This window comes from Camarhynchus parvulus, chromosome 28 (genome assembly GCF_901933205.1).
Source record: "Camarhynchus parvulus chromosome 28, STF_HiC, whole genome shotgun sequence".
NCBI classification, from domain to species: domain Eukaryota; kingdom Metazoa; phylum Chordata; class Aves; order Passeriformes; family Thraupidae; genus Camarhynchus; species Camarhynchus parvulus.
The window spans coordinates 1502326-1527710 of NC_044598.1; the positions used below are offsets into that span (position 1 = coordinate 1502326).

General features: G+C 51.5%; 1 protein-coding gene across 1 annotated transcript in view; it reads right to left on the reverse strand.

The window, feature by feature from the left end:
* Positions 1–25385, reverse strand: part of PTPRS (protein tyrosine phosphatase receptor type S) — a 93582-nt gene that overhangs the window by 28411 nt on the left and 39786 nt on the right. Inside the window, 9 exon segments of the mRNA XM_030966548.1 lie at positions 1548–1665; positions 3488–3514; positions 3944–4137; positions 5361–5379; positions 5381–5667; positions 11074–11218; positions 11368–11501; positions 12312–12893; positions 15372–15641. Of these exon segments, the coding sequence (XP_030822408.1) occupies positions 1548–1665; positions 3488–3514; positions 3944–4137; positions 5361–5379; positions 5381–5667; positions 11074–11218; positions 11368–11501; positions 12312–12893; positions 15372–15641 (1776 nt within the window).

Genomic DNA, 25385 nt, shown 5'->3' on the forward strand with positions numbered 1-25385 from the left:
AGAGATCCCCGAAGCCAGAGAAAGCAGAGCATTAATTCCAGCAGCTCACGCGTCATTGACACTCAGCTCCACTATTAGAGATCTAATTTCCTTCTCTCCGCCTTGGTGTTTCTCCTGGTTGGACAGGAGGAGAGAAGATGGAGCTGGGAGATGTCCCACAGCAGGAGCCTGACCAAGGGGTGAGGGCTGGAATGCTGAGGGAGCAGGGCAGGATCTGAAAGGGTCACACTGGGGACCTCTGCCTGCTGCCTCCACTGACACCTCGGTGGGGATCAGGGGCTGTCTCTGAAACAAATGCTGCATTCCTTCCAAACTGCCAAAGAATGGCAGGGAGAGCCAGCCTCCTCCCCTGGGAATGCCTAAGGAACACATCAAAGAGAAAAAGAGTGCCATTACCTTTATGTTTCAGTTTTTATCACAAACGTTACTGTAATCAGCTGAGCTTGAAAGTATTACATCTGCACAACAAATATTGTTTGGAATAAAGGTGAGAAGAAAGTTCAGAGAGGGGGAAGTGTTTTATTTTGCAATTGGTTTGGACAGTAAAGGAGAAAATTAGATGTATTACTGTATTTAAATTCAGCCCCCAGCCCTGAATGATAAAGAAAGAAATCTCTCCTCTCAGAAGGTGTATTGACTCAATACTGCAAAGAAGGTAAGAATGTTACAGAGCCATTTGAAAGATTTTTTTTAAAATAGCTATTTCAAGTCAGGGGAAATTGAGTTTTGGGTAATAGCTGCTGTGCTGGAGAAAACATCCCTCTGTGACTGATCACCTGCACTGCAAATCCTAATGGAAGAGATGAGGGAGGGTGACAAGGCAGAGTGACAAGAGAGCCAGGCAGAGAGAAGGGCTCCAGGAGAGGAAAACAGAAAGGGTGGAGAGCCTCAGGAAGAAGGAAAGCTGAGAAGCAGGGGGTTAGTGAAGAGAAACATGGGCAGAACTGCAGGGGAAGGAGAAGAGGGTGAGTGAAGGAAAAGGCTTTGGCTGGTATGTGCAGGCAGAGCCCAGATCCCAGAAATGGGAGCCAGGAAAGGTCAATACTGTCAGAGTTTCTCCCTCCAGCAGCCCTGAACACAGGGGATGTACACCAGACATGGTACCAGAAGAGAAGAGTGGGCAGGACAAGCATCACTGTCTGCCTGCTGCTCCTCAGGTCTTTGCAAGTCACCACCCTGAGAGCAGACCTGCGCTGTCCCCAGTGTACCTGCGTGGGCCACCTGCAAAGCTGCAGTCTCTCCAGTCACTTTCCTTCTGATGCACTGGAATTTACAGCCCAAGAGATTACAAGGGACAAATTCATCCTCTGTTTTGTTTCTGGGTGTGCCCGGGCTTTCTGAAGCACTGGACAGAAAACTGGCATTTGGTGCACGTGAGGAATGAAGGGGTTTCTGCCTCCCTAAATCTAATTGTGCCTTTGGGGCAGTCTGGCTCTTGCTGCAAGTCTGTCCTTTGAGAAGGGAATGGGACGAAAGAAGGTGAGTCTGGAGAAGCCCCTTGGCTTTAGGGAGGGGGGAATCCCACTGGCTGAGGAGAAGGCTCTCACCTGCACCCTTGGTGGTGACCACTTTGGGTTTGCTGCGGGCACCATCTCCCTTCATGGTGTAGGCGGCCACGGTGATGGAATAGGCAGTCTCGGGCTGGAGCCCAGCAATGATCATTTCCTGTTTGCCAGATGCCAAAGGGAAATCGTGTCAATATTCAGGCCCACACCCAAGAGCAGCTCTCTCCTTTTCCAGCATGCAGGAACACCAAATCCAAGGGCACGAGACACTCTGGGGCTTCTGTGGGAAGTGGCAGAGGGGGAGAGCCCCGTTCCCCTGGCGAGGCACTCACAGCTCTGCAAACACAGCCTGGCTCTGCAGGGCCCTGTGCAAGGCAGCCTCCTCCAGATCTGCCTCTCACACATTCCCTGTCTTCACACAAACCACTTCAGCATCCAAATGCTGTCGCTCCCTTCAAAGCTTTCCTCTCGACTGTGCGGCCTCAGAGGAGGCTCAGAGGTTTCAGGGAGATTACATTTTTTTTCACCATTACCCCTCTCTTCTCTCCTCAAGAGATATTTTTAATGTTTTCATAATATTAAAGGGATTGCTTGAATGCAAAGTGCAAGACGACACATTCTGCTCACGCTAAAGCTCCCTGCTAAATCCCACCCCCTCCTTCCCATCCTCTATCAGCCTCCCCACACCTGGCTCCCAGGAGCTTTTGTTGGAACACTGGCCTCAAGAACAGCCCTTCCCCAGGAGGGATGCAGCCTTTCAAAGGGCTGTGTTGGAAAAGGAACACCCGTGCTAAATCAAACAGGATGACAGCACATGCAGCAGGGTTTTCCCCAAGGCCCCAGAAAGGAGGGAGATGGGAACGTTGTGCATGTTTTATGGCTTTCCCCTCTCCTCACCCCTCTGTGCATTCAATATTAAATCTCAGGGCAGCACTTGGGAGGCATTTGTTAGTCCTGAAAATAACTATTTCCCCTGATGGTGAGCTGGGAGTGGAACAGCAGAACTTTGGAACAGTGGGATTTTGATCAGTGACTTTGGAGGCCACCAGCTGCAGGGTCAGGTCTGGCTTTGGAAGTCAAGAAAATTGTTCTACTCTCGCAGCTGCCACTGAGCTTTATGAAGATTTTAGGAAAGGGGCTTTGCCTCCCTGAGGCTCATTCTCCATCCCTCAGAGGGAGGCCCCTCACTTATGCAGGGCACTTGGCTATGCCCAGGAGACACAAACCCCATCAGTTTAGTTGTGTGTTATCTCAGAACCCTGCCATTCCAAGAAGAAAATGCTTTCTCCTACTTCTTGGTAGCTGTAGGATTTTGGAAAACATTTATCATTTTAGCAGAAATAGCAAATGCCAAATAGGCAAGCTGGTTTTAAGGTACTTCAAAAGGAAAAGCACCAATAATGATTCAGTGCTTTGCATCAATGAGTTTCTAAGAATCTTGGCTCTTTGAGAGTACAAAGCATTTGTTCATGCCGTGGTAGCTCAGGACTCATGGATTCTGTGCTCCCAGTGCTTCCCAGGCTATTTTTTCCAGACACAGAGCCCATCTGAGCTCCCTGGTCTGGTGGAAGGTGTCCCTGCTCCTGGCTGGGAGTGGAACAAGATGGCCTTTGAGGTCCCTTCCAATCCAAACTATTTTAGGATTCTCATCTGTTCAAAGCAGTCCCAAATTCAATATGCCATCTGCTTCCCTGTGGAGGAGCAGCAGACCCATCTTTCCTTCAGAGCCAAAGGGAAAACCCTGTGGGATTGCTGCGTGCTGACAAACGACACGATCACAGAGGGGCACAGAGCAGTGACAGGGAGGGGACAATGCATGGGAACACCAAAAACAGGCTCTAAAACAGGCACACTTGCACTGCAAAAAACAAAAAAAAAAAAAAAAAAAAGGAAAAGGAAAATATAAATATTACACCACAACAGGAAGTGGGAGAAGGGAAGAGGCAGAACCAGCATGGGACGATTTTGATGTTTTTACTTACGTATTCAGCAGTGTCATCTGTTTCCCACTGGGCAGAGAACAAGAGAGGTTTGGCACGTGAGAATACAAGAGGGGAAAGAAGGGAAAGACAGAGACACAGCATGAGGAAGGAGTCCCTGAGCAAGCAGCCACACAAGGTCAGAAGTTACCAGGCAAGCATGAGGGAAGAAGTAGAGTGGGAGAAATTAGTAGAGTCCACTGTGGCCTTGGCCTGAATTAAAAGACTTCCCAGACACAGCAAGGATGAATGGATGGATGGATATTTATCTATCTCAGTGCTGGGACAGCAGCTCATACTCTTCCACAGCAACATTGTGTGGGAGCACAAACGAGAGACAGAGGTGTGGCAGAGACACAGCCACACCTTGTCACATATCCCCTTCTGCAGAGTCACACTGCCCAGCGCAGCCACATCCCCCACCCCAGCCTCCCGGGGCTGGCCCAGGCGAGCCCTTACCTGGGCATCAGCCAGCATGATGTCCTTGATGTGGGGCAGCCCCCTGGCCTCGCCGTTCTCCATGCGCACGTAGTGCACCTGGTAGCCGCGGATCTGGCCGTGCTGCCGGCTGGGCACCGGCGAGCGCCAGAACACCTGGATGGCCGAGGAGTTGAGCACCTCCACCTCCACCTTCCGTGGTGGAGCGCTGGGCACTGCAGGGAGGGAGGCAAGCCAGGGGCTCTGGTCATTGGGTGTCTGCTGGGAGCCCGTCCCTGCTCCTCTGGGCCATGCATACCCTGGGTCTGAGCTCTGGGGGGAGAGCTGAGCACCTGAGTATCCCATCACCTGGCATGGCCCTCCCAGTTCTGGGGGATTGTGAAGGTCTGTGGGACCTGATCTGCACAACCTGGACACAGGGATGGGGTCACTGTTCAGTAAGAAATGACACAGAGCCATCAGAGGGCTGAGTGGCATAAAGCACACGTCTTTACTTCAGACTGCTCCTTTTATACATTGTTCTGATACAGGTAGACCTGACTGGTCATTAATCAATACATTTCACCTGACTGGCTAATTAACAAGATGCCCATTTTTAAACAATCTTATGAGAATAACAAGAAAACAGTTATTAGGAAAACAACACCTGTGGGTTGTTTTTAATAATAAGCTATCATTGTTTATCTCCAGCTCCCTAAATTCTCCCAATATTATTTGAGGTCCTACCCTCACACTGAGGGTGCTCCTCTCCCTTCATGCACCCATTCATGCTTTTCCCTGGTTTTATTTTACTGTAGAAATACCAGGAAACTTCAAGTCTCTGAGTGGAGACTTGATCTGAACTGTTGTCACTCAAGATTTTTGAAACTTTAACAGATTCCTCCTTTCTATGACTGACAAACGCTCTGACTTAAGGAGGAGGTAGTAACAAGGAATGCAGTAACAAGGAATGTGTGGGAAGAACTCTTTAATACTTTAAAACATGTGCTCTCAGGCACAGGGTGGGATTCCTGGGGCTGTCCCATGCAGGACCAGGAGCTGGACTTGGCTGATCCTTGTGGGTCCCATCCAACTCAGGATATACAATGATTCAAGTTCTGGCAGCAAAGGTTTTCCTCAGAGCAAAGGTTTTTAGTGCCTTGGCTGCTCCTGGCTCAGTGAGAGCATCTGTGCAGGGCGAGTGGTGCAGTCACTCAGAGATATTAAGAGAGACCCCATAACTCCAGGGGAGGAGAACCCTACAGACCCCAGTGCTCAGATGGCACCTGAGGATGTTGGGTGATGGCACCAGAAGATGCCACACAACTCAGATCCCACTCCAGCTGTGCCTGGCACCACTCAAGAGCCACGGGAAGGGCCTGGCTGTGGGATTGCCGATGGGAGCAACCCCCTGCAGGGACAGGAGCCCCCCCAGCAGAACCCAAACCCTCTCACTCACCATCTTCATCCGTGCGCAGCGATGACCGGCGAGCTCTCCGGGCCCGGCCCCACCTCCGTGTGAGCCACCACGGTGACGCGGTACTCGGTCCACTTCTCCAGGGACTCCAGCAGGATCTGACTGGTGGTTGGGGGGATATCATTCACCTCCTTTAGCTCCGTGTCCTCCGAGTCCAGCGCTCGATAGTGGACGCTGTAGCCGGCCAGGACGCCGTTCTGGCTCTCGGCCGGCGGCGGCCGCCAACTTACCAGAATGGCGGTGGAGCGGGTGCTGACACATTTTACATCTTGAGGGGGGGCAGACGGTTCTACGAGGGGGGGAAAATTCAGGAGCAGGGAAAAAGGGAAAGAAGGGGAGGAAAAAAAACAAAAGATGGGAAAGATAAAAGAAAAAAAAAAGGAAAATGATAACAAAAAAATCTAAAATAAAACGTACGAAAGTTTGGTTTAGGAAGATAAAATTAAAAGAGAAGAGAGCTTTTTTGTTGTTGTCTTTTTTTTTTTTCCGAAATGAAGAGTTTTTTTTTTAAAAAAAAAAGCCAACAGAAATTAAATGGGGCATCAAAACTGAAATGGTGTAAAGCAAAGGACTAAACCAGCAAGCGGGCCAGCCAAGAGGGGTCCTGCTGCTTCCACTAAGCTGGCACCAGCTACACACCCAGCTGCACCCTATAAAAGCCCTTTCCTTTGGCTCCCTGTTTTACAGCAGCCTGGCAAATCCTGCTCTGGCTGGGAAAGCACTTTCCAACCTCAGTCTCTGGGATCTTGAATTTCTTTGAAGGGATCTGTGAAAATTAAGTAAGAAAAGCAAATCTTTTGCCAGGAGGCTTAAATTTAAGAGTCTGTACCTCCAGATGGAAGTGATTAGTTGTCCCCAGACTGGAGGAGGCCAAATCCCACAGTGGGAATGCCCAAGACACTGCCAAGCCATGGTTTAGAGAGGAGGGTTTTGAGAAAGCACTTGCAGAAGGAGGGAGGCAGTGGGTTTGGTGAGGTATTTGGGTATCCAGGGGATTTTCCAAAGCAGCAGCAGGTCTAATTCCCACTGCACTCTCTGCCTGAACTACACCAGGGTGTTTCTGGGAGAAAACCTTGGGAACTGTGTCCCTACCCAGGCACCTTCTCAGGGTGGCAGCAGGAGGGTGACCAGGAGGTGGGGAAGGTGGAACCCACAGCTCTCCCTTAAAGCTCCTCTCTTCCATCCCCTGCCCTGGGCAGGAACAGCTGCCACCGTCCAGGGGGCTCCTTCCTGGCCCTGAACACTTCCAGGAACTAGAGCACACTTCTGCCTGTCACTGAGGACAACTGATAAGCCCAGGGAAGCAGAGTGTGATATATTCTCAGGGCAAATCAATAAATCCAATATCACCCAACTGCAATAAAGAGCTTTTAAGTCTCTGCAGACAGAGCAGGAAACTGGGGTGGACTCACAAGCCTCCCAAGTATCACCTGCAAGAAGCAGTAGGTCAGTGCTGGTCACTGCTTCTCATTCCTCCTGATGCTTTTTAATCAACAAAAAGCTCTTCTAATGAGGAATGACTGTTTTCAGGCCTCTTACTCCCATCCTTGAGTCAAACCCAGATGTTTAGGCCCAGTTTGCCTCGAGGACTCTGCCAAATCCAGTCACACTTAGCCCAGCTGGCACTGGAGTGAGAGCCACACACTTTCCAGGAGCCTCCAGGAGACAGAGGGAAGTGGCTTTCCAAAAAGCGGAGAGATAATCCCTCCACTGCTGTTTAAGCACCCTGACCAGTGGGACATTTTGGGTGTTTTCCTTCTATTTTTATGCACTATTGCTGTCTTCAACCTGGCAGAATGGCCCCCTTCTCCCCAGCACTCCCAGTGAGGAGGCCGACAAGCCCTGGCCATGGCTGGCCACGCAAAACAATACAGAAGATGTCAAATGAACCAAACCAAAAAGAACAGACTGGAAAATAAAATGTAAATCAAGCCAATAATTTGAAACAAAAAGAAAAAAGAAACACCAGAAAGGAAATCATAATAATGAAATAATACTGATATAAAAAGTGACTCCTTCCAGAACATTCCCAGTCTGTTTACCTACCTTCCAAGCTTCAACTGCTAACTTATAAGACTTTCTTACAAGAGAACAAGAGGAACTGAGCTACGAGGCCAGACCAAGCTCCTGGTGGGTTTCTGCACATGACTGGCTTTTAAAATGCCACTCTGCTCATGATGATCCCCCCAAGTCGTCCCCCACCAGCAGAACCCCAGCTACTATTGCAGAAATGGCAATTTTGGACCCCAATCTGTTCTCTTTTGCTAAACTGTCAGCACAAAGAGAGGACAGCACGTTCCCAGTGACAGATCTCTTTCCCTCTGGCTCTCTCCATCTGCTGTGATTGCTGCACCTCTCCAGGACAGAGGTGCAGCGCTTATCCCATGTCCCAGAACCAGCTCAAGGACGGTTTCAAGGCATGGAGGGACAAACTCAGCCCTCTCCCATTGCTGCCATGGTGCCGTTCCCTTCTTTTTCCCTCATCAGAGGCTGGGCATATTAAAATCCACCTTTCCTGCTTAGTTCCAGCCAAAGCCACCACAGCTGAGAAACCCACTGCAGAGAGGGTCTGACCTGACCTACCCTTCATCCTGCACCTCATTCTGAAAGCCCCAGAAGCAGAGCTCAGCTCCAGCTGGCACTGGGGTCACTGTCTGCGCTGCCACGCTCGCTCACTCACCCTCTACGCTCCAACACAGGGACCTACTGAGAGGCCCTGGCGTGAGGCCTCCTTTTGGGATGGTTTTGCACTTTCTCTGCTCAAAAAGGCAGGGTTGGGGGTGAGTGATGGGGGAGAAGGCCCAGGTGCTGCCCGGCCCCCTCCCCGTCGGAGGAGAACAGCCAGGGGTGCTGGCTGGCCGCGCTGGACACGCCTCTGGGAGCTCATGGCCCTGTTCCCTTCACAATCCAGCCCAACCTGTGTGACCCTGGGGACGCTGGGGACAGCGCCAGGAGCCCAGTGCCACCAACCCCAGCGGGGCTGCGAGCTCAGCTCTGCAACAGCCCCTCCCTGGGCTCAGCCAGGAGCCCCCAGGCAGGAGAGCTCTGCCTTGGCCTGCTGGCTGGCTCCACCAGCCTTTTGGGACCCCTCCCCACCCTCCCAGGGCTCCAGGACGTGCGGGAGTGTCTGCAGAGCCACCAGTGGTGAGCCTGCAGCCACAGGGTGGACTGTATTTGTGAATCTGCTTGAGACCAGCCAGTACTCACCTGAGCTGCACCTTTTACATGCTTTAAAGTTGACTGTCCAAGCCACAAGAATGACCCTTACTGACCTTGCACAATATCATGTTTTTTAACCCTTTAGGTACCATAGACTTTGGGTATTTCATTCACTTCGTGTACTGTGAGGAGGGGGACAGGAGGGAGAGCGGAGCTACGTGGGGGGAAATCCTTCCTTGGGCAGGAACAGAGGGTGAGAAAGCCCCATTGTTCCTCTACACCTGCACGTGCAGCCTCACAGCACCCACCCTGCCACCCCTGCCTGCTGAGCACGCTTTGCCCTCTGGAATTTCCCAGTGGGAGTTGCCAGGGAGCCTGGGAAGGTCATGGCTAACCAGAAAGGGCAAACCAGCTTCTCCCAGCCATGAGAGTCTGTTTTGTTTTACAAGCTATGTCTCTGGTACTTGAAGAGTTAAAACCCAGCTACTTCAAGAAGAAAAAGATACTTTACCTTTAGTTTAATGGATTTTACTTGGGTTATGATGCTCAGGAGGAGCCACCCTGGCAGGGAGGTGCAGGGAGGGGCTGCCACATGCGGGTGGGTGCTGGGAGGGGACAGCAGGAGCAGAGGGGAGAGCAGGGAGAGGCTCTGTCACTCCAGGGACAAGATGCCATCGTGGTGTGACATGGCCCAGCCAGGGTCAGGGACAGCAGGGAGCTGGCTCATCGGGTGCAGGGCATGCAGGCAGGCAAGCAGAGAGCAGAGAGAGAAGAAAGAAGAGGCATGGAGCAGGCCAAGGAGGAGCTGAACGGAAAAGGAGCTGAGGAGGGAAGACACAAAAGCCTGTCCTGAGCCAGAAGGTCTGTGAGCCGAAGGATGTCACCCGGAGCAGGGAGAATTGACTCGTTCCTCCAACAGCCAGCCAGGAAAAAATGTTTCACCGTGTTACAGGACACTGACAGCTCCCAGCTGATGTTCTTAAGAGCATTAAATTAATGAGACTCTCCCTATGACAGCTGAGCTACAGAGAGAGAAACCCGTCCGTGTTCTGGGCAGATGCCAAGTTAGAAAAAGCCCCAAAGCCTTCCCTTTTCCCAGATCCCCTTTTCCTCACCCTTAAGGGACAAATTTTCACTGAGGCCTACTGCCACCAGCTCCCACACCCCTCTTCCAGCTTGTTTTATTGAACCAGAAAGCACAGATCCCAGACCATCTTTGCCTCCCATCCCCACAGGTCTCAAGGAGAGAAACCCCTTGGAAAACAGAAGCAGAGTGTAAGTTTAACACTTATTTTTCAGGTCCTTTCAGTTCATTTCCCCCACCCCACAGAGATGCTCCCTCTGACAGTACCACACTGGGATCAGAACCAGCAGATGTGCAGCAGAGTCAGGAAAGGATTTTCCTATGAAACGTAGAGAGAGTATGGAGAAAAAGAAAAGAAAGAAAAAAGGGGAAAAACATTTGAAGGAAAGAAAAACCAAAAAATCTTTGAATGGAGTGGAGGCCTGAGAAAGCCCCAGTAAGGAATTCTGTCTATGCAGAAACAGACTCCCCTTTCTTCCCACTCCTCAGGGGACAGAAAGAGAAGGAGACAGGGAAAGGGAGAGACAGCAGGATGTGACAATTAAAAAGCCCAGCCGAGAGCCTGCTGCTCCCCCTTGTTAGGGACTCTGAGGGATGGGAGCAGGGCTCTCCCTCCTCACACTGGTGACCAGAGCCACTTCTGAGTTAGTTCTGCTCCCGGCTACTCCAAACTGCAGCGGAGTGATTTAGTAGAGATGAGAGGAGACAGAAAACACAAAGAACAGCTGCCACAGCCACTCATGCAGTGAAAAAACACCTCATTTAAAAGCAAAGATCTGTGAAAAGCCCAGGTTGAAATATTGCCATCCAGGGTTATTGTCCCCAGGGCAACAGCGAAGGGAGACAATCCATTAAACTAAAACCAGCACGTTTTGAGTTGCATACACTCCATCCTGGTGTCATCAGCATCCCCCTCCCAGCCGCCACAGGGCTCCTCTCTCCCGCTCTGCTGGAGCCCAAACGGGGCCATTCCAGAGCTCCAGGCCTTCCTCCCCTTGGCTGTGGAGGTGCTCATGGACAGGAGCATGGGGACTGCTTCCCCAGAGGCTGGGGAAGGCTGGGCCTGTGAACAATCACCTTCCCTGCTCCTCTCCCCCGCTCTTCCCCTTCCTGGCAGCAGCTGGGCCTGTGTGGGACGGCCTGGCTGTGGCTGCCATCCCTGCCATCCCCTGAGCATGCTCAGCACCACGGCCAGCATGGCCACCACGAACCCTCACTGCTGCCACCCCCGAGAGGACGGTGCTGCCCAGCCCCGGCATCCCAGAGCCCAGCTCTGCTCCTGGCTCACGTCTCAGCTAGCTGGAGCGGTGAGGGGAGAGGGGAGCAGCTCCCAAAGGTGCCCCCCCTGCCTGGAGTGAAACGGAGCCCCCAGCCCTGTCCCCCTGTGCCCACCATCTCTGGCTCCCTGACCGTGGTCCCCTCAGAGAAGGGTGGGAAAGGAGAGACACCTACTAGACTGCAAGGTGCGCTCTCGGACCTCCGGGGTGAAGGCCCCCAGCCCCAGGGCCGAGCGGGCGGCCAGCCGGAAGACATACTCAGTGTTGGGCTTCAGGCCTTCCACCGTGAACGAGGTCGTGGGCTCGAAGTTCTTCAGCACCTGGGAATGGGCGAGGGGGGAAGAGAAAAATAAACCCAAACAACAGGCAGCAGAGGTGAGGCCTGCCCAGAGACACTGCCCTGCTCCCCTCGCTCCACGGCGGGGCCGGGGAGCTCCTTGGCCCCAACCCTGCTGCACTTTGGGCTCACCTCCTTGCTGTGGTCTCCCTCCTTGTAGAGGAGCTCGTACTTCACTATGATCTCCTGGCGTGGGGGGCTCCACGACAGCACAATGCTCGTCTCGGTCTTGGCTTCTGCTCGGAAGTTCATGGGCTGCCCAGGAACTGGCACAGAGAGGGAGCCGACGGGGCACAGGAGGCAAGGTGAGAAACAGGAGAAACCACATTAACTTGGCTAATTAGGAGGCTCATGCCCTGTTTTCTTCAAAGCCTGTATGGGAAGAGCACGTCAGCAGCAAAATGCCACACTGCAGCGTGGGCAGGTCCTGCCTCTAAAGCTGTGCAGTTACATCCCACTGCAGGACTCCAGTGTGAGCAGAGCTGCTGGAGATGGAAGAATCCCAGTGGATCATATGCCTCTTTCTCAGCAGTGCAGAATACAACCCTTCCCACCAATCCCAGTATTACAAGATTCTGGAAGTAGGAAGCCCATGAGCAGCCCATTGGGGACACAGTTTCCTCCCATAACCCAAGCCAAAAATGTGCTGGGTGACAGTCCATGATAAAACACCTTGTGTTTGCAGCTCAACACATAAGGCTCATTCCCCACTCATCTCTGACAAAGTAGTTCCTGGGTACTTTAGGGAGAGTTAAAGTGTGACCACTACCTGGGCAGTTTTACATCTGTTAAAAACATTTAGAATCATGGAATGGTTTGGATTGGAAGAGACCATAACGCTCATCCAGTTCCTTGGGCAGGGACACCTCCCACTATCCCAGGTTGCTGCAAGCCCTGTCCAACCTGTCCTTGGACACTTCCAGGGATCATGGGGCAGCCACAGCTTCTCTGGGCAACCTGTGCCAGGTCCTTCCCACCCTCCGAGTAAATAACTCCTTCCCAACATCACATCTAAACCTCCAAATCCAACTGCAGCTCTCCTTCCCACAGCCCAGCTCAGCCACACAGGTGCTCACCTCCTTGCTGTGTCTTAACCTGGATGGGGTCGGACAGGGGCCCGTCCCCCACGGAGGTGAAGGCCAGCACTCTCACGGTGTAGGTCTCATCCTCCAGGAGGCTGCCCACGGTGGTCAGCAGGCTGTCATCCACGTTGTGCTTCTGCCAGTTGCTGACGGGCTGCTCGGGCTCCATGGTGTAATAGACCCGGTAGCCGCGGATCTGCCCGTTGGGCTCCACCGGTTCCTCCCACTGGATGATCATGGTGGTGCTGCTCAGCATGCGGCCCTGCACGTTGCGGGGGGCACTGGCAGGGGCCTGCTCCCCCGTGCGGGTGACCACCGACTCACTGGGGGGGCCCTGCCCGATGCTGTTCACTGCAGAGACCCAGATCTCGTATTCGGAGTTGGGGCTGAGCCCCCCGATGCTGTAGCGCGTGGTGGTGATGTCCTCCTTGATCTGGTAGGGTCCATCCTGGCTCTTGGACTTGTACTCAATGACATAGTAGGACACGGGGTCTGGGTTGCCAGAGTCCCAGGTGATGGTGATACTCGTTGCTGTTGTCTCTGTCACCACTGGCGTCCCAGGAGCCTTGGGAAGTGCTGAGAATCAGGAAGAACAGGCATTTAAAAAAAACCACAGATGCTGAAATGGCACCTAATTGGTCTGGTTAGGGCTGCAGGAGCCGGAGGCACAGCACCAATCCCAGCAGCTCAGGAAAGTGCTGCTGGAACATAAGGAACCTAGTTATCCACTCTATTATCCTCCTTAAACTGCTCCATCAAAGGCAAAGTGTTCAGCTCAACATCTGGAATCATTAGCACAGGCTTCAGCTGCACATCCACCCTCCCGGGGCAGGGAGGGAGAGCAGCTCCTCAGCTCCTTCCCAACACGTGCTCACATCTCTCTGCTGAGCCTCCACGGGCAAGGAATGGCACAGGGCAGGCTGTGCTCTCCAGAAACACTGGGAGGGCTTCCTCTCAAGGCACAAGCTGTGTTAATCCCCATCTCCCCTCTCCTTCAGCCAGGGAGCCCCCCTGAGCCTGCTGGGGACTGCTCAGCACTTTAATTGCACCTGATACCTGTTCTCACCTCACCTGTTCTCAAGCTTCATGTGCAGTCCTCACTGCACACCTCAGACCCTTTTCAACTTCTTCTTATCATGGAATCCCAGAGTGTTTTGGGTTGAAAGGGGCCTTCAAGCCCATCCAGTGGAACCCCTGCCATGGGCAGAGACGCCTTCCACTGGCCCAGGTGGCTCCAAGCCCCTTCCAACCTGGCCCTGGAGCTTAACTTCTCTAGACCTGGTCACAGTAAAGCTCAAACTTCTTTCACCTTCTGCCCAAGAGAGCTCACACACAAGAACAGTGCAGGGAACAGGATCCAAACAAAATTACAAAAGACAGACGGTACCAGCAGGGTGAGATTCCCCACATGAGGAGATGGGAGAGTTGGAAGCAGAAGCAATCTGCCCTACGCAGCAGCTTTTTAGATTGAGGGGGTAAGACAGAGAAAAAAAGAAAGGAAGGAAATACTCAGGAAAATAAAGAGCACCTGAGTCCAGCCCCAGGCATCCTTCTGCTGGCACGAGAGCCCCACTGCCTGTGCAGCAGCTCAGAATGGGTGTCATGCCAAGATTCTCTAGCCCCTACTCATTTCTCCTGACAGACCTTCCTCAGACAGATCACTGATACAACAGGATTGTTTTTCCTTATCCCTCCCTTTCTCCCAAGTGTTTCTCCTCTCCCCCACCCTTGGATCCTTTCCCACCCCTCCTCTCCCAGATCCCTCATGGGCAACACCAGTACTTGGAGCAGACAGCAGCTCACACAGAGCTCTACACTCACCCAACCTCAGGGGTTCCTGCTTGGGTTTAATACTCCCCTGCTGAGGACAGAATACATTGAAGATGGCACCCGTGCTCCTCCTGGGAATCACTAGCTGGAAGCTGGGCTTATTCCCCATCTTGCTGAGGCAACAACGGCCACTAAGATGCTGGAACTAAGCTCTACTGCAAGGGTGCACATGCCAGAGATCCTCAGGGCCTTGGCTGAATCTCAGGCCTTGGAACAGGATGGCATGCAGGCTCCAAGCCATCCAAGGCTCCTTGCACAGTGCCCAGCCAGCCTCATTTGTCAGGACAGACACAGCATGCAGGGATTTGAGCCAGTTTTCTTCATAACAAGCAGCTCAGGTGTCCTAAAGCCAGGGAAGGTCTCCAGCCACCAGCTTCCCCTCCACTGTGGGTTTCCCTGTGTGGGGGATCCCCGAGGATATGCACAGGTGCCAGCAAGGGGCACTCATGGCGCACAGGTCTGTCCTGCTGCTCGTGCTCACAGAGCTCCACGTGTACACACAGGTAAGGACAGGGACTGACACTCCTGCAGCCAGGTGCCCACGATACAGCCATGGTGTCCCTGCTCATGCACACACATCCCATTTGTGCAGGAGCGCCTGGCCATGCAGGACTGTCCCTAGCCATGGACACACATACCCCACTCATGCAGGACACCTGGCCATGCAGAACTGTGTCCCTATCCATGGACACATATATCCCATTCATGCAGGACACGTGGCCATGCAGAACTGTCCCTATCCATGGACACACATCCCACTTGTGCAGGAGCACCCGGACATGCAGGACTGTCCCTGTCCATGCACACACATCCCACTTGTGCAGGAGCACCCGGACATGCAGGACTGTCCCTGTCCATGCACACACATCCCACTTGTGCAGGAGCACCCGGACATGCAGGACTGTCCCTGTCCATGCACGCAAACACCCCATTCATGCAGGACTGTCCCTGTCCATGCACACACATCCCACTTGTGCAGGACACCTGGCCATGCAGGACCGTGTCCCCTGTGCACGTCAGGCAGTCACAGGCTCTCCCCATGCAGGCACATGATGACACAGGCACAAGCCATGGCACATTCCCACTCTGCCACAGGCCCCACCAAGGCTGCCATGCGCGAGCAGGACACGTGCCCAGGCATCCCCTGCGCTCATGCGCGGACACTCAGCTCCGGCCGTGCCCACTCCCACACGTGCACTCAGGACCCTGCTCCCACTCCCTTACATTTCACCGTGATCTGGGCCACGGCTTCTATGACTCCCAGGCTGGACATGGCCACGCAGGTGTAGTTGGCAGAGTCCTTGACGTCCGTGAGCTCCAGGACGTTCCTGCCCACGGGCATGTCATCCTCGGGCGTCAGGTCCTCTGCTCCCTGCATCCACTTCACGTAGGGCATGGGCGACCCCACGGCCACGCAGGTGATGTTGACGTTGCCCCCGGGCATGATTTCATGGCTGACAGGGAGGATGGAGAAGCGAGGGGCCACACGGCGAACTGTGGACGAGACGCACAGAGGTAACAAAAAAACAAAACGGAAAAGCAAAACCAAAACAAACGAACGAACAGAAAACGAAGAGGAAAAAAAATTAAAAAAAAAAAAAGGAAAGGAAAGGAAAGAAAAGAAAGGAGAAAAAGAAAAAAGAGTAAAAGATAATTTAAATATAGATGGGGTTTGTCACAGTTTATTTTCTTCCTTCATTAAAAACAAAACAAAAAACCAAAGAAATTAAAAAATCAAAAACCGAAAACCAAAAAAATAAACTCCAAATAAATTCGTACTTCACAAACAATATATAGAATATAGACATAAAAGCGATATTTCATAGCAACAGGGTTCCATTGATCAAGATTAGACCCATCACAGCACAGATAAATACACAAAAATTTATTAGCAATTTCTCATCTTTACTGGCAAGAGCTGGCATGGCGAGAGCCCAAACTTCTCCTCCGTGGCCTCTGGGGCCCCCAGCTCCCCGCTCCACACCCCGGGAGCCTGCTCCTCCCTCTCTCTCCCCGTGGGGTTGGAGTCCTGGGCCCCCTTCTCCCGAGGAACAGCCCCTCCACCAGCACCCGCGTGGTCCAGGTGCCCCCTCCGGAGAGGGGCCCTCTCCCACCCGGGGCTGCTGCAGACGAGGGGTGGGGGGCCAGGAGAAGGTTGGGATGGAGATGGAAACTTCTCAACGTTTTGCCTTGTTGGACCCAGAGAATTCAACAAAGAGAGAAGTATCACATCCCCAGATTCCAGACGCGCCACTTGAGAAGTGAAAGGCAAAAGGATAAACGAGGGAGGAGAGGGAGTCCCCGGAGCGGGACAGAATTTGGTTGGTGTCTGCGTGTGAGAAGCGTCCAGGGGAACACAGCCCCCCTGGAGCGAGAGAGAGTGTGGAAAAGATGAGAAACTCTAATGAAATTTTTGTGGTTTTCGGGTATAGAAACCCTAACGAAGCCTCTTTAAGATCTGACACGGTTCCATCGATAGATGCAGCTCTCAGAGTCACAAACATCATGCAAAATAGGTAAAAAAGAGAGAGAGAGAAAGAGAGAAAGAGAGAGGAAAATGCAGAGAAATATAATTTCTGGGCGGTAGCAAATGCCCACATGGATACTGGATAGAAAGTGAGCGACAGAGAAAGGAAGGAAGACCAGGAGAAGGAGAACAAGAGGGGAAGGGAGAAAGAAGAGAGAGAGAGAGGGAGGGGAGGGGGAAACCCACTTTAATGCTGCATACTTTTTCTAGCTGATGTGACTCAATGTGGTGGCTCACATTGTCACATCTCAGCCCTGGCGGAATAATAAATAGAATAGAATTAATAAGAAAAACAAGGTAATGAAACTTTTAACGTTGAGAAAACAGTGACATGTTCTGTGCATCTCCTTAGCAGAGAGGTGGATGCAGCTTCCAGACCTTACACAGGAAGAACATGGACGCAAAGGGGAGGCTGTGGTTTCCTTGGCTCCATTTTCTGAGCTGCCTGGGCTGGCTGGAAGGATGCTGGGTGCCCTTCCTTGGGGGGGAAGCAGGGGAATGGACAAAGGAGAACGTGTGTGGATCAGAGAGGGCCTAGGGAGGGGGCGGAGGGCAGGGTGTCCTCCCACAAGAAAGACAAAAGGATACAGGACCCAGGGAAAATGCAGGAACTGCAGCAGCTGGAGGGGAGCAGGGGTGCAGGATTCCTCCAGCTGCAGGGACAGCCATGCAGGAACTGCCACAGGCAGGGTGGGCGAGGGGCAGGAGGGTCTGGGGGGCTGAGAACTCCCTGTTCCTGCTGTCTGTTCCCTGGTAACCTCTGCACAACCTCTCCAAAGCTTGCTGGCTTTGCCTCATGCCACAGCAAAGCAAAGGACAGCAGGGCTGAGCCTGCCATTGTCCCTCCCAGTGCCTTCAGATGTCCCCTGGAACTGTCTTGGGGCTTGCTAGTGTTTATCTTGCAGCTTTGTGGATCTTTTCCAAGGGGAAGGGCACTGCCAGGAGAGGCTGTTTGCTGTTTGGTGGGGCTTTGGCAAACAAAAGCCACCTGCAGCCCCTGCAAGGTGACAAGGGACATTGTCACAGCAAGGTCTGCTCTCCCCATTGGGCTGTCAGACCCTCTTCTGTGAGAACCAGTAGCCAGGAACCAGCTCTGGGAGGCAAGCAAGAGAAGACTTCCAGAGCGGTGGCATTAGGAGCTCAGAGGGGGCACAGGGGAATTCCTGCATGCAGGGATTTGCAGAGAGAACGGGGGCATGCCCTCACCTGGGAGAAGGATGGGGATGTGGAGGGAGGGGCTGCAAGCTCACCTGGCCACTGACACTAGAAGATGATTTTCTACCTGCAGAAAGGTATAGGGGGGTACCATGGTGTTTGTTCCACCTCAGGCACCAGCTCTGGCTCAAAGGATCAGGCAAGCTGCTCCTTGCTCCCTCCTGCCACGAGGGAGAACACTCAGCCCTAGCCTCGAGGGTGCATCCCTGTTTCCCACTCCATCCTGCTTCCCACTGCTCCCAGAAGTTCCACACTTCAGAAAATGGAGCCAGGTGGAAACCACGCCTGTCACAGTCTGAGACAAGATGGAGAGAACTCGGAAAGAAACAAGTGGGGTCAACATGCAGACAGATCTGGGGTGGGGATGACTTTTCTGAGGGGGGGCTGGTAGGTGACCTTCTGGAGAGGGGAGGCAAGGTGGGAAAGGTGAGGAGGAATGGGGAGACACGTCCGGACAGGATCCGGGCAGCAAACAGCATCAACAGCAACAAACAACGGCAGGTGGGATGCAAACACTGAGTTGTCATGGGAACAGAACAAGACAATTAATCCAAACCGAAGCTAATCGCAACGAAATGAAACCCAACTGAAAAAGAAAGGGAAAAAATAATAATTAAAAAAAAAAAAACAACAAAACCAAAAAACCAAGAAAAGGAAAAGAAAGAACAAACCAGAATTTAATAACTGAAAAGCATCATCTGATGTAGGGCGGAGTGCTGAGAATCGGAGTCTGAAGGGAACCCACTGTTCCTGCCTGTGGTTTTGGGCAGGGAAGGAGAAATCCACTCACAAAACACAAGCTCAGGGGCTGCACACAGAGCACGTTCCCAAAAAGCTGCAGAGCAGCTCTGCCCTCCTCCTGACAGCTCCCAGGGTGCAGGTCAGCCCTGGGGTCTCAGGGATCCTTACTTTGGGTTGGTTTAGTGGCGTTTGTCACCCTCCAAGGGAAGCACCCAGCACCTCTGGATGCCAGCCCTCAGCACCACCCCTTCCACAAGGAGAGAGAATTTGGATTAGGGCTGATACGAGCCCAAAACAGGCAGCAGCACTTCCTTGGTGCATCCTAGTTTAAAAAAAACTAAACTCTCCTGTGTGCACAGATATACCAGCATCCACACACTGATCTAGGATGGGAAAAGAACTCCAGTTAAATGTTGGGGACCTCAGAGAGTCCCCTGGATACAGCCCTGCAATGGCTCAGGGCTGTGACAACCACAATAAGGCACCGGGTTCATCTCTGGCTACCCAGAGCCATCAGGCTGCTGCTTATTTTAATTGCTGTAACATTTGCATTTGGCTGGAGACAGGGAATTTGTCAAGCTGAGAATCTCTGGGTCAGCCTTTAGGTCAAGGCTCAGGAGGAGGAGAGCCATGGTGGAAAGGAAGCTGGAAATGGAATCAAGACCAATTTCAGCTCTGGGTCCAGCTCCACACCAGCTGAAGGAGGGGAATTTCACAAGAAAAAGTCAGGTGAAGAGATCCCTTCCATTTTGCTATGCAGCAGTGTCAAAGGATCGGGAAGAACAGAACTGCCCTCTCTGGAAAGGAAACATTGGGATGGGGCAGTCAGGGCTCTGCTTTATAAACACTTGCCTAATAACACTTTTCCCAGTTTCTGGTGCAAGAAGGACCTTCCCTGAGTTCCAGGGGCGTTTGGTTTCCAGGCCAGCTTTGGCAGACCCCGCATGCGTACACGGATGTGCATGCTCCATGTGCAACAGCTCCCGACAGACACACACAGGCAGGCACACACAAACAGACATTGTCCATGGCCAAAAAACTCTCAGGAGCTTTTTTTCAAACAAGGATACAGCTTGTTATGCATAGGACCAGATTCCAGGACTGGAGCTGGATGTTTGGGATGCAATTAAATTATTTCAATGCAGACAAGCCATTTCAGAGGCACAGGAAAATTTCTCAAGTGCAGTTAGTTATGAGTGTTTAATTGTTGGATAAGCATTTCACACTGCAAACTGCACCCCAAATTATGCTCTTCTTTAGGAACAGAACAGATCCATAACTTTTCACACCCTTGGGAAGCCAATTGGTTTTGTTGCTGCTCACGGAGGCAGAGGTTGACCCAGTTTGTGTTCTGTGAGTGGCATTTTTGGCTTTTTTGGTCCCAATCAGCACGGCTCAGGTTCCCCACCACCACTCAGGGTCCACAAGGTGAGAGGTGTTTTTGCAAGATTTACAGACCTGATTGGAAGAGACACTGGGAGGTCCAGGGTTGACTTTTGCAACACCAGAAGCCATCCTTAAAATGTGTTCCCATGATGCTGCTAATGAGAGAAACCTGAGGACCAACCAGTTTGTGCTGAGGAACCCCACCAGCTGCTCTTTTAAAGCCCCTTCCAGATTCCCTCAGAGAGAAAAAATGTTGGAGGAGGAGCGAGGTGGGGAAAGGAGAATGTCCTGGACAAGAACCTGTCACTTCAAACCCCGATTCACATTAAACCAACTCAAAGAGAAATGCATCTTATACCTTAAAGAAGAAATCAATCGAAAAAGGAAACAAAAGAAAGTGAAGTGACTGGTTGAAAGCACCAAACAAAACCAAATGGTATTAAACATTTTGACACTCAGCAAGCTGCTGCTCCAAATGAGGTGAGAAGGCGGACATTATTGGCCATTTTGGGGAGACAGGAGTCATTCCGTCTTGCTCCAAAATGAGGAGGGGTAGGGGAAAGGGTGCCAAAATAATGTGCAGCCTCTACATTATTAGTGAAGCTTAGATTACACCTGTCCTCCCCTCCCAAATGTGGTCTGGCCCTGCCCCTGCGTGTCCGTGCAGCCGCCTCTGCCTCTCCCTGTCCCGAATCCAGGCTCATTCTCCTGGGGTGAGACCTTTTGGGCTATGGATTTCCGACCTCTGCCCCTCCACAGGACGAGAAGCTTCCCTCCTCCTGCCCATCTCCTTCCTCATTTCCTTCACAGCAAAGAAAATAAATACGCAAATAGGTAGATAAATAAAGAATGAGACCAAGGCTTGGATTTGGTCTGGAGGAAATCCATTACCTTCCCAATAATTGTTACTTTTCACTTAAAAAACCACATTAGCTGAGCGACAGGCTGGCTGAACATCTCTGGTCTTTTGCAATTCTTTTTTTTTTTCCTGTTGTTTTTTTACAGGATTGAACAGAAAATAATCAGAATCCAATTGTTTTTCACGCAGCTCTGTAATTTTAAACACAGACTTGACTGGTTTAGTTTTTGTTATTTTAATTTGACAAGGTGTAATCTAATTTTTTCCCCTAAAACAAAGAGAACAGCGATGCAAAAGGTGTAAGAGACACAGGCAGGCAGAGATTTCGAGATCAGTACAGCACAGTGTTCCTGCAAAGTGCCCTCTATAGAGAGATAGTCATGTATATACATAGATATATATACAGTTTGGATTTTTTTTGATTGGTTTTTTTTGGGGGGTGGCTTTTTGTATCCATTTCCATTTCCTGATACCCTTGAGAAATCCTTCTGCAGAAACACAGTGAAGTTTTTGTTTGCTTTGTTTGGTTTGGAACTAGAATTTCAGAGCTGAGGACACCCCAAACACGGACAGGGCGCTCCCCCACCCACAGAAATGCTAAAATAATCCTTTAAAATCATCCCAGAACTCTCCATCCCTCAATTTCAGCACCTGGAAACTGGGCATTGCAGAGGCAGCTGTACAACCCAGTGGTGGTTCTGCCTCCCTCCTTCTCCATTAAAGAATTTATTAATCTACTCTAAAAAGGTATTAAAATTCCTACAGTTTAAAATACCAATGACTGTTTTGACCTTGTGGCTATTTGTTAAATCTCTAGTGCACGTGGAATTATTTCCTTCAACCTCTAAATGGGACTGAAAGGGAAAAGCTCAGCAATGGTTCCACCTGGAACCAACCAGCAGCTCTGGTCTGATGGTCAAATTACTCATGTGCCAAACTTAAGCCAGGCTACAGGCTAAATTATTGCTTAAATTAGTCACATTTTAATCTATTTTGAAGCTTTATTTCCTGAGGTGCTCGGCACACTATCCCTGCCCTTTCTGTGGGTTTTATTTTAATTGATTTCCACTAGTTCAGCTCTTACATGTTTTGCCCTGGCCTGGTTTCATCTTTGGTCTCTCAATGAGCTGAGGTTTTCCAGAGAGCCTTGGGAATGTTCTCAGCAGGGCCTGGGCTGCAGAACCTGGCTCGGGGTGACAAAGCTCGTGCTGATGGTGACAAGCAGCAAAGGCAGGGCCTGAGCGGGCACTGGGCTGCTTTAAATGCCTGCTGAGCCATTCACAGCTCCCTGGGCTGGAAAACAGCAGAGCCACAAGAAGCTGGAGCACAGAGCAGGAAGGATTATCCCTGCAGCATCCCAACTGCTGCCTTTTGTACCTCCTGACAGGGGCCCACTGCGTGAAAAGGGGGAAAATTCTTCATTCTGCTAAATTCAACCAAAACAACATCCTGTACCAGCAGCAACAGCTCTGCACACTCTGGGGATCTGAAATTCAGCCCCCACAGCTCATCCCTCCTTCCTCTGGGACATGGAGGAGCACAGCGACACGAGGTCCTCACACACAGGGCTCCATCCCAGCCAGCAGCTGGATTCTGGCATCAAACCAGAGCCATCGAGGTGGCCACCTGCAGCTTCCCAAATTAAGAGGACAGCTCCAAAATGCTCCATTTCCAAGGGGCAAAGCAGCTCTGGCCACAGGTCCAGGCTGAGGGGACACGTGCCCGCACTGGGGTAATGGCTGAGCCCCCCATGTGGTCCCTAAATACAAACAAAAACACCACAGAGTGCTTTGGGCTCAAAGGGACCTCAGAGCCCACCCAGTGCCACCCCTGCCATGGCAGGGACACCTCCCACTGTCCCAGGCTGCTCCAAGCCCCATCCAGCCTGGCCCTGGGCACTGCCAGGGACCCAGGGGCAGCCTCTCAAACACCACCATGGGCAGACAGCTCTTCACTTGAAGGATTTTGAATCCATCCTTTCCTGCAATCACTATGGGCCACAAGTCTGATGGCACTCGTGTCCCTGGGGATACAGAGAAGCATCCAAGGAGACTTTTGAAAGCCAGGTGAGCCCATAAAAAGCAGGATTCCCACCGAGGTGCTGGCTTGCCCCTAGAACTGCGCCCATCTTTTCACCAGCCACAGGTGAACCCTGCGCAGGTGGCTCAGCCTGAACTGCCACACGCCTGGGCTGCTGGCAGAGATCACCTCACCTGCTTCTGACCTGCTTTTGTGGTCTCCATAAAATGCTTCTGCCTCTGCCCTCAGGCATCCCCTGCCAGCACTCTGTTACTTTGGACCACGGCATGATCTGAGCTGCAGTAACACACGAGGCAGACCCTGCCCATGGTTTGGGTTGGAAGGACCTTAAAGCCCATCCTGTTCTCCCAGGACACCTTCCACTAGACCAGGCTGCTCAGAGACCATAACTTCAGCAAACCACACAACTCTTCTAGCCAGGTATCAAGTCTCTATTTCCTCACCCGGTGTCATTCCAGCCCATCATGATTACATCCCATTTAGCTTTAGTTTATTGTTGTTATTATCATTACTTTTATTTTTATTGGCTCTTAAGGAAGAATTTAATCTTCAAGCCTTCTCAGATCACAAGAGATTCTTAGCAGCAGCAGTGCAGTTTGGCCATGTTAGAAATACTTTATAAAAGAGAAAATAAACAAATAAAAAATAATGGTGTATAAATCCCTTTTTAATTGCACCCTAAATCCTGAAACTCAAACTCCTAGTCATGAAGGAAAATCCTGTACTTAGGAGTGATTATCACCTTTTAGTCCTACGCAGGAGGGAGGTGGGGTGGGAAAACCTTATTTCAAATGCTATTTCTTTTTCTTTTTTTTTAATAGAACAAGCATTTTTTTCCTTTTTTTTTTTTTTTTTTTTTTTTTTTTTAGAAAGAGACTTGGGACTGAGGGATGTTTTTTGGCTATTGTTGGCATCCAAGTCAGAAGAGCCTCTTCCCAGAGCATTCTCAAGAGAGCAGCATTTGGGAGTGGTACCCTGGTACCTACGGGGAGGGAGGAGACTCGGAAGGGGAGGGGAGAATACCAGCACTGAGGGTCCGAGCACTGAAATCTCAGCATTTTAAGAAAAAAGAGAAGGACAGACAGAGAGAAAGAGAGAGAGAGAGAAAGAGAGAGACAGATACTGTGTCAATACTGCACTGGATTTCTCAAAAATCACACAGCTTTAATACCTGTGCCCTAGGAAAGCCACTCCTTTGGTAGCTGATTGAGAGGTGGGGACTGGCAGGAGAGGGAAAGGCATAGCCAGGGAAAGGGCTGGCATTCTGCACAGGGGAAGCACCAAGCACCACTGGTACCACTGACACACTGCAAACCCCCTGTTCACTCTCCATGTGCCTCACCCGCTCGGGATGCACACATGGGAGACAACAGGAGCTTCTTGGGGATAAACAGGGAGATGAGAAGAGGGAAAAGAGGCATTTTCAGCTCCAATGTCACTGGCCAGATTGCTGGTTGCTGTTTGCAATAGCTGCAGCTGCCAGATGTGCCCCAGCACTGTTGCAGTGCCTGCACAGCTGCACTTCTCCTCCCATGCTCCTTTAGGAAGGAGGCTCTGCCTTCGCTGTGCCTGGCTGGGTTTTGAGGTGCCTGCAGCAGGCAGCAGTGGGTAAATCCCAGAAGGGAGCAGGACATGGGGAGAGGCAGAGCCAGGAGGCAGCTGCCCTTCCCTCCCAGCCCTCCCAGGACGAGGTGTCACCTCCTCCACGGGATTCTGCCTGGGGCTGGGGCTCTGCCTGGCACTCGAGGGTGCTCCAGGAGAGAACAGAGAGCGATCTGGGATCAGCAGGAGCTCTCTGTCAGTGCCACACTGGGCTGGCTGCTCCTGGTGTTACTGGAGGGAACTGGGCAGTGACCAGTGAGCAAGCTCCCACGGCTGGGGGAGCCCCAGGAGCGGGGTCAGGGCTTTTCTTTGTGTGCAGGAGGTGGAACAAGAGCCACACCTCAAGAAATAAATAAGCAATAACGTGACCCAGGGTGTGCTCTAACTCTTGGAATGACCCCCTGGGTTCTCACCATCTTTTCCACTTCCCAGATCCCTCCCTCCCCCAAAACAAAGGCTTGTCCCAAATAGCAGGGCTTCCATGGACAGGCGTTAGAGCTGTGTGACTCCTTTCTTCCTGCAGGGATTGAGGAGTTCAGTTACCACCGGGTGGGCAGGAACACTGGCTTCTCACAATGCGTTTGGAATAAACTACAGCACAGCATAACCAATCAAAACAGAAACAGGAAATCAAGAGAAAGCAAAAAACCCAACAGAACCAAAAATTTGGAAAGTAAGAGTAAATCCACTTCAAAGAAACCAGAATTGTATAACGAAAAGAAACGATACATATTTCTATATCGAAAAAATAATTCATAATTAATTTAAAAAGTGGCATGCAAAGAAGATTGTTACATTCTCCTATCATGCATCAGGCCCAATGTCCAAACGGCAAGGTAACCATGACGACAAAAAAGTGCAAGAACTC